General features: G+C 42.4%; 1 protein-coding gene and 1 non-coding gene across 2 annotated transcripts; one reads left to right on the top strand and one right to left on the bottom strand.

Annotated features, from left to right (window-relative positions):
- Positions 1-3506: 3506 nt before the first annotated feature.
- On the bottom strand, positions 3507-4245 carry LOC147615131 (uncharacterized). The gene is made up of 2 exons (XM_086779120.1): positions 3772-4245; positions 3507-3638 (listed from the first exon to the last, which is right to left on the bottom strand). The coding sequence occupies exon 1, from the start codon at positions 4119-4121 to the stop codon at positions 3798-3800; it is 324 nt and encodes a 107-aa protein (XP_086635246.1). The 5' UTR covers positions 4122-4245; the 3' UTR covers positions 3507-3638; positions 3772-3797.
- Positions 4246-8197: 3952 nt separating this feature from the next.
- Positions 8198-8316, top strand: LOC147615132 (5S ribosomal RNA). Its single transcript, XR_015262871.1, has one exon. It is a non-coding gene; the product is annotated as a 5S ribosomal RNA (ribosomal RNA).
- Positions 8317-8640: the final 324 nt, after the last annotated feature.

Below are 8640 nucleotides of genomic sequence, written 5' to 3' on the forward strand. Positions count from 1 at the left end.
CCTCGTTGGGCCATGAAACTTTGCATGCATGTGGGAGCCACCTATGTTGACATGCATGCAAATTTTGATTGCCATTTGAAGACATAAGGTGTGGTTTCCCCATGTTGGACCACAATTTTCCTTCACTTCTAATTAGAACGCACGTTCTAAAAAGGACATTCGGGAATCCCCTTCCCGCATCCGAGCCTCATTGGCTATGAAACTTGGCACATGCATTGGGGGCACCCATGTTGAGGCCCATGCAAATTTGAATTTCCATCTAGCGACATTAGGTGCGGCTTTCCCATGTGAGACCACAAATTTCCTTCACTTGTGAGACTAGAATGCACGTTCTAAAAGGCATTCGGCAATCCCCTTGCAACATCCAAGCCCCATTGTACATAAAAGTTTGCACACGTATGGGGGCCACCTAGTTTGAGGCCTGTGCAAATTTGGATCTCCTTCTAATGACATTAGGTGTGACTTTCCCATGCAAGACCGGAAATTTCCTTTACTTGTAACTAGAATGCACAATCTAGAAGGGACATTCGATGATCCCCTTGCCACATATGAGCCTTGTTGGTCTTCAAACTTTGCACACATGTGCGGACATGCGTGCAAATTTTTATTGCCTTCTAATGACATTAGGTGCAACTTCCCCATGTCAGGCCGCAATTTTCCTTCACTTGTAACTAGAACGCGGGACATTCGGTGATCCCCTTGCCACATCTAAGCCTTGTTGGCTGCAAAAAAATATTGCCTGCATGTGGGGGCTAGCTATAATGAAGCTCGTACCTGATCAGCATATGATGAGATTAGGTGCCGCCTCCCCACGTCAAACTGTAATTTTCCTTCACTTGTGACTAGAATGCACATTCTAGAAGGGACATTCTAAGATCCCCTTGCCACATGCGAGTGCCCTAGAATGAGCAAGGATTCCCATTCCTCATCTACCACTGGTAACAAAAGGGAATCATGGCACACACATGGGGGCCACCTATCTTAACGCTTCTGCAAATTGCCATCACCATCTGATGACATTAGGTGCCGCTTCCTCATGCCATACTGCAATTTTCCTTCACTTGTAACTACAATGCACATTTTAGAAGGGACATAGAGCGATCCTTATGCCACATCTGAGCGATGTTGGCCGTGAAACTTTGCATGCATGTGGCGGCACTTTTCTTGAGGCCCATGCAAATTTGGATCACCATATGATGATGTTAAGTGTAGCTTGATATGGTTAGACTACAAAATTCTCAACTTATAACTAGAATGCACCTTCTAGAAAGGACATTTGGTGGCCTATGTTGAACCCTTTCAAATTTGGATCACCATCTAACAACATTAGGTGTGAGTTGATATGGTCAAACTGCAATTAACACTAATTCCTAAACCTTAGCTCCATTTCATCACAATCGGTGATCCCCATGCCACATTCGAGCCCCATTGGTCGCAAAACTTTGCACACATATGGGGGCCACTTATCTTAGGGCACTTGTAACTTTTGATCGCCATCTGATGATAGTAGTGTGTGGCTTCCCCATGTTAGACCACAGATTTCTCCCTAAACCTAAGAAACCCTAGGAGCCCTAAATCCTAGCTCCATTTCATGACATTAGGTGATCCCCTTGCCACATTTGAGCCCCGTTGGCCACAAAACTTTGCACACATGTGGGGGCCACCTATCTTAGTGTGTGTGTGTATACACACACACACACACACACACACACACACACACACACACACACACACACACAGAGAAAGGGTGAGAGATAGACATATATAGATATAGTAGTAGGGCTATAGCATCTACACCCTTTCTTGTATTGAGAATAACCAAATTACACATACCTAGTGACATCATTAGGTATTTGCATGGCATTCAACCACTACAGTCTTGCATGCCTTACTTAGTCATGACAAAGCAAATGCATTTCTATTAAACATCATCCATCAAGTAGCTAGATGACCACAAATGCAAGTATTTGTTCCCTTCAATGCACAATCAAACTGCTCTAGCATAGTAAGACATAGCAATGGCCCAAGACATGCATAAATAATGTCATCCCGTATCACTTGTGTGTGCTAAAATTTTTGGGCATATACATGAACAATCAAACCGTTCCATGACTTATAATAAGACATAGCAATGGCCCAACACATGTGTATGTTGTGTCATCCCGTATCACCTGTGTGTGCTAATATTTTTGGGCATATACATTAACATATAGCGCATCACAAACCCTAGCACCTCACATTCCCATGAAGGCAAAGTTGATGGGGAAATAGAACCTTAGCCTCAAGATGATGCAAGATGAGTAGCACAAAATAACTTAGACTAAATCAAGCTAAAGGTCATATCCACCTTTGTGGTAACACACCCAATATCCTCTATGGATGTGGTTCTAAACTACTTTCAAATCTCAATCACTACTCGCCTATCCAAATTTTCACAAAACATTATCACAACACATGGACATAAAGGCATACATCTAATCCACCTACACTATGCATAGTCGAATGAACTAGAAGGCGTCACATTTTGTGACTAGTACATATACTACGTAGTACACAGCCATGGGAAGTCGAAGGATGAGCACATAGGCATGAACGTGCTCCATAGATTCATTTCTCAAAATGTTAGTGTGATCCATGTCATTGAATGCCACCAAGGACATCATGGAAAGGGCTTCTTCTTCAACATCCTACTCCACCATGTATCATTTAGAAATGAGATGCCATTGATATTAAAGGAGAACACAACTAGGTCCCACTTCAATGATTGCCCAATATTAGGACTCATCAAGACATATGATGACCTAGCGATGTGCACAACTAATTAGTAATCCCACCATCAATTGCTAGTAGAAGACAAGTTCTAGTAAATCATGATCATGGTAATATAGAAGAGCCCAATACTATGGTTGATATTGATGCCATGTCTTAATGATGCAGGCATGTTGCATGACTACACAAGGCTAGGAGTCTTGGGTGGGTCACTCATAAATAAGGAAACATAGCACATGGTCTCAACAAAAGGGATTTTTAAAATCTCTTTTGTACACATTATTTTACACGCATCTAAAGTGTACCATTTAAAGGGGGATTAACCACCAATTGATTAGGTAAAGGGTGTGTTTTATTCATGAAAATTTCATAAAGAAGGAATTAAACTATTGGAGTATAGACAGTCTACATATACTTAAAGCTTGAGCTAGGACTACACCATAACAACTATGACGATTGGTAAAATAGCAACATGCTCGCCGTTTTGTCATTAAGTTTTCCATGATTGCTCTTAGCCTTGCCTCCTTGGAGGTGGTGCTATAGTGGACTCCTTAATTCTAGATTTCCATGTGTAATATATAAAAAATTAAGTAGCTTTTTATGGAAATCATCTAAATTCACCTTAGTTGACGATCAATCATATGTATCCTAACTTCATGCAATGACTGTTGGATAAGAATAAGCTAAGCTCTCCCATTGAAAAAATGTGTTACCACCACACGGTTTCAGACTCTATGAAAAGGAAAATCACTTATTGCCGAAAGGAAAGGTATTACAAGACACTACTCTGCTGTGCCGCTTAGATGTTTTGAAGTGGGTGTGTGACAATAGCATTTTAGGTAGACGTGATCCCATCCGTTCAAGGTGGCCTGCGCCAAACAACACCACATGGTCGGTCAGACAGACAGACAGACAGACTCATTGCCAGAGCGTGCGATTTGCTCTACGAAATGGAAAATCCAAAGTTCGTCCTGGCAGGAAGTTTCTGAGAAGGGGCCGCACCTGATCGTTAAGGCTGGTGAAGATCACTAGCCCTGGATCCAGACGGCGCGCAGCTTGGTTGCGCCTTGCACCACGCAGCCTGGTCCGTAGATTTGGGCAACGCTACTGTAGCCTTCACAATTCCTCTGGTTATGGATAGACACACGGGTGTCGCTGCTAACATCGCTGATGCGAACCGCACCCTGGTCGTTGAACGTCTGACAAGTATTGCCGCCTACGTAGAAGGTGTTGGTAGCAGATCCGTCACAGCTCGCTGGGTTGAACGTCTCGATCTTTGCCGCTTCAATCGTCACTATACATAGCAGCAGGAACACACAAAAGACGTTGCGCAACATCGACGCCATGGCCATGATCGAGACTGTCGAATTCGAAGATCGAACGTCCACTAGCTCAAGACTGATCAAGACAAATGGAATATTGGAATTTGAACAAACTCAGCGTGAGAGAGGTAGGGCTTATAAAGACGCATGCGGAGGAGCAAATTCTTGGTCGGTGTTGAAATCCGTGACACGGAAGAACAAATGGGTGGGTAGGTGTGGAAACCCTTGTGCTCTGAACGGCGACGAGCAAATCCTTGTGCTCTGACTGGGTGGGTAGGTGTTGAAATCCTTGACACGGAAGACCAAATGGGTGGGTATCCTTGTGGTCTGAGTGGCTCGCTTTCCACGTATGTACTGAAGACTTGACTCCGGCAATATAGTACTACGATTGAGGACCCAGTCAACGACGGCTGCACACGTTTTAGGTGTGCCTCGTGATACATAGTCACCTTAACACAAAGGTCTACACCTTTATTCAGTGCGGTTACAAGATGCCTCTGAACTCATATAGGTTTGTTCGTTCGTATTTAAATTTTACTTGCAAGAAACACTATGCATATACCCTACAGATTTGGATTGAGTTAACCACGTAAGATTTTAACTGAATGACCATGATTCTACACCCCGCAGCGGAAGAAATTGGGTTGTGGAATACCTCAAGCTTATCACATAGTGGAGATTAATACAACCAGACTTCTTAGCTTATGTATACTAACTGAATATGCAAAATCAGCAAATAGACTGTGCTCAAGAGCAAGTAAAGAAGCAACACGTGTGTTTTTCTATCTACCCACAAAATAGGACAATGTACAATACCAAAGAGTCCTCCTCCTACTAGCTTGGCACCTCTAGATCTCTAAGTTCGCGTTGCTCCTTAAGAGCCTCAATAAACGCTCTATCAAGAGAAGATTAGGTTTTGTCCAGCTTGCTCTCACAATGTACAGCCCAACTAGATGCTACTGGCAAGCTCAATCTACTGCCCAACAACCCCATATTTCACCTCTTGAAATAGGCCCAAATAGTGCTGCTGTTGCTGCTCTCTGACTTCTTCCAAATTCGACTCAGATTTGCCTCAAAATCTCCACTACTGACTCAGCATATAACCGCGTACAAACCGTGCCGCACTGATGGCTACCAAATCTGCCCTGAGAAAGGCCCCACAAGTTGTACTAAAACTGGCTGGAAAACTCATGCCTACAGAGCTGGAGAAAGATCCTGGGCTGACAAACATCGTCCATCAAGAGAGAATGAAGACATACAAAACCTATGGGAATTCCTTCTCCCTTTCCTCTATCTTGAACTAAAATCATACATAATCTATGTGGATTCATTCTTCTCTCTTCCCTTTACTTTGATGGAGAAGATCCATCAAGTATCAATTAAATGCAAACCGAGAGAATAGTAAGTTGAAGCATTGTGGCTCCATCTATCTTGACAAACATTGTTTGTCAAAAGTAAATGAAGTATGCATGAATACACAGTACATTAAATATACTTATTGTAACTTAGTATTAACTAAGAGTTACTTTGGAGTAGATTAAGAGTAAATTAAGTAGATTTATAGTAAATTAAGTAGATTTATATTAAATTAAGTAGACAAAAGAATAGTCAAAAGTCGTCACTAATGACATATGTAACATGTGAGCATTTATTATCTTAACTCTCCATCACTTTAAGAGACCAATGCCTTTCAATTTCCTTTTATCTTAATGGGTAATTTCTCTTAATAAGTGAAAAGAAAGAGTGCATATCACTGCATATAGAGAAAATCAAGAGAATACTGACCAAAATTTGTCCAAGTTCCCACTAATTAGGTAAGGGATTTATGCTAAGGAAATGCCTTTGGTTCGTATGTTTTAGCAAACCTTGATTTATTGAATTATCAATGCTAATTCTTTTGGTTGCAGTGGCAAACATGGAGAAAGATATGGCTGCTTTGAAAGAAAATAGCACAAGTCCTATGAAAGTGGTTTCTTGTCACGATATTCTCCCTGTAATAGATGTGGAGGTGTATGAGAGAATGGAAATTTCAGATGTTACACCTTGGTATATGGAATCTATTGGACCAAATGAGGAGAAGGAAGATGTGTTTCTTTATCTCAATGAAAATGGACAGGGATACAAATGCATGGGAATAATTTTAAGCATGGATAGCATAATGTCTACGTATGGTATCCCATGTAACTTTGCTCAAGTGGAATGCTTACACATGAAGAAATTATGGGTGTAGAATTACAATGGCATAAGTATTCTCGTGTCATGATATTCAAGACAAGAGAAAAGAAGTCCATGTGCCTATGGACAAGGATATCACCTCCAGCAACAAGGTTTAAGAGAAGGTAATAGTAACAGATTCAAATATTGGAAAGTCATCAAAAATTAAGATAGCTCAAGAGAAAAGAAAAGCAACAACATCACCTTCACAGAGGATTGAGTCAAGGAAAAAAACACAAAGTAATAAATCAAGCACAAAAGGAGGAAAGGAAATATTAGCCATGAGTATCACTACAAGAAATGAGACTATTAGTAATCAACCTAGCATGGATGTGTCTACCCATTTGATGGCTCAGCCATTGAACCAAGTAGGACCACTTGAAGGAAATATAAATGTAGCTGTTTCCGTAGAAAAGATAGAAGGTCAATTATTTTGGGGGAAGTTTTCACACATGTATCCTTTTGGGCAAAATCAAACATTCTTGATTCTACTGACATTGTGTGATTGTGCTCTTGCTGATTATGTATATTGATCAATTAACAAGGTTCATTACAAGTATTTGATGAGCCATTTCACAAGCAAACCTCATGTGGTTGATATGATAGCAGACCTTGTACCATATGATGTTCAAACCAAAAAAATGTTGACAAAGGATGAGATTGTTTTGAGCAAAGTTCTTTCTTATAGGTATTATGTTGTCTCAAGTCAACACTCCATATTAGTTGCAAGAACAATAGTGGAGGCTCCAACATGTCCAAAACACTTAAGAATTGTTATAGCACTAGAAATTGCAAGATACTAGGTGCACAAGATTATCTTGAGACTTTGAAACTCTCTAGGTTCATGAATCACCTCCATCAAGAGGTTATGGTAAAGACTCCATATCAAGATGCTCTATTGTTGCAAGCAAGAAAACAATGGGAATATTTTGGTTGTCCATCAAAGCCAATAGGAGGCCACTCCATAGGGAACTCAAAATGGAAGGTGATATTTGTACTTATGCCATGTTTTTATTAAATTCTTTACTTTGATGATTTTATGCTATATTAAGGCTTATAAAATCACTTATAATAATCTTTATTTGGTTATATTATGTTATTGTAGTTTACTATTCTTTCAAACATGTTGATTTATTGACTTGTCTTGGTACATGTTATGTAGGAATTCATGGAAGCAATAAAAGTTACATTGGAGCCAGTCATCACTGGAGCCAGTCAATGCAAGAAGTGACTTGCATATGCTTTTGTGTAGTGACTTTATTTTCAATAGGCGGTTGGATATTATGGTGTACATCATTGGAGAAATTGCAAATAACAAGGGTGAGCATTCCACCATGAACTCAAATGAGCTTGCCAAAGGTTCAAAAATGCAAGTGGATGGTACCACACAGTTATCTCCTAGCATATTTTGTTGCATTAAGGGGTTACTTGATGATGAGGTTTTAAAAATACAAGAAATGATATTTCATGGCACAATATTGTTAAAGAAAGCAAAACCTATAACAAAGTACAAAGACATGGAGGATATTGCTACAAGTTTCAAGTATAATAGAGCTCTAAAAAATGGACTCCACCGACGGGGGATTCCCCTCCTTTGTTCCGTCTCCCAATGGCACGACGTTTGCCCCTCGTCGGCGTGTGTACCGAGGCTCGAGCCGTTTCGTGAGCGTCTGGTCTCTTCCCTTCCGTGCGGGGTGGCGCTTCCTTCCCTTCGTTGGGTGCTGCCCGCGTCTCCGTTGGGCATTGGGGTGGTGCTCGCCTTGCTCGGTCCGAGTCCTCGGCTCGACGTCCCTTCGAGAGATGGCGGCCGAAGGGAGGCGATGGGTCTTGCGCTTGCGATGGTGGACGGATGGAGTCCTCCTTTAAGAGGTTCCTCGTGTGCTATGATTGTGTGGTGCAGTCATACCAGCGCTACTACACCGGATCCCATCAAAACTCTGCAGTTAAGCGCGCTTGGGCCAGAATAGTACTGGGATGGGTGACCTCCTGGGAAGTCCTGGTGCTGCACCCTCCGTCCCCCCCCTTCCCCTTTTTGGATCGCCTGTTCCGAAGGGAGGGGGACCGGTGGAGTCACGGGTGGGAGACGATGGGAGGAGGATGGCGGGGTCTTCGCTCGAAGAAGTCAGCTCCCCATCTCGCCCCGATCGTCTCGTCCCCCAAACATGCTCTTGTCGTCTCGGCCCCCCTATCCCGCCCTCCGGTCGATGCGGCGTCTCGGCCTTGGGTGGGGTTTCCGGCCCAAGACAGCCATCGCATCGTCTCGCCCCCCCCTCGTGGCGTCCCGGCCTCGGGTGGGATTTTCGCCGCGAGACAGTCGTCGCGTCGTCTCACCCCT

Source organism: Cibotium barometz, chromosome 40 (assembly GCF_041138505.1).
Source record: "Cibotium barometz isolate CiBa-2024 chromosome 40, ASM4113850v1, whole genome shotgun sequence".
Taxonomy (NCBI): Eukaryota; Viridiplantae; Streptophyta; class Polypodiopsida; order Cyatheales; family Cibotiaceae; genus Cibotium; species Cibotium barometz.

Bases quoted from the DNA above. Each gene is read 5' to 3' on its own strand.
- LOC147615131 (XM_086779120.1), bottom strand. From the start codon at position 4,121: ATGGCCATGGCGTCGATGTTGCGCAACGTCTTTTGTGTGTTCCTGCTG.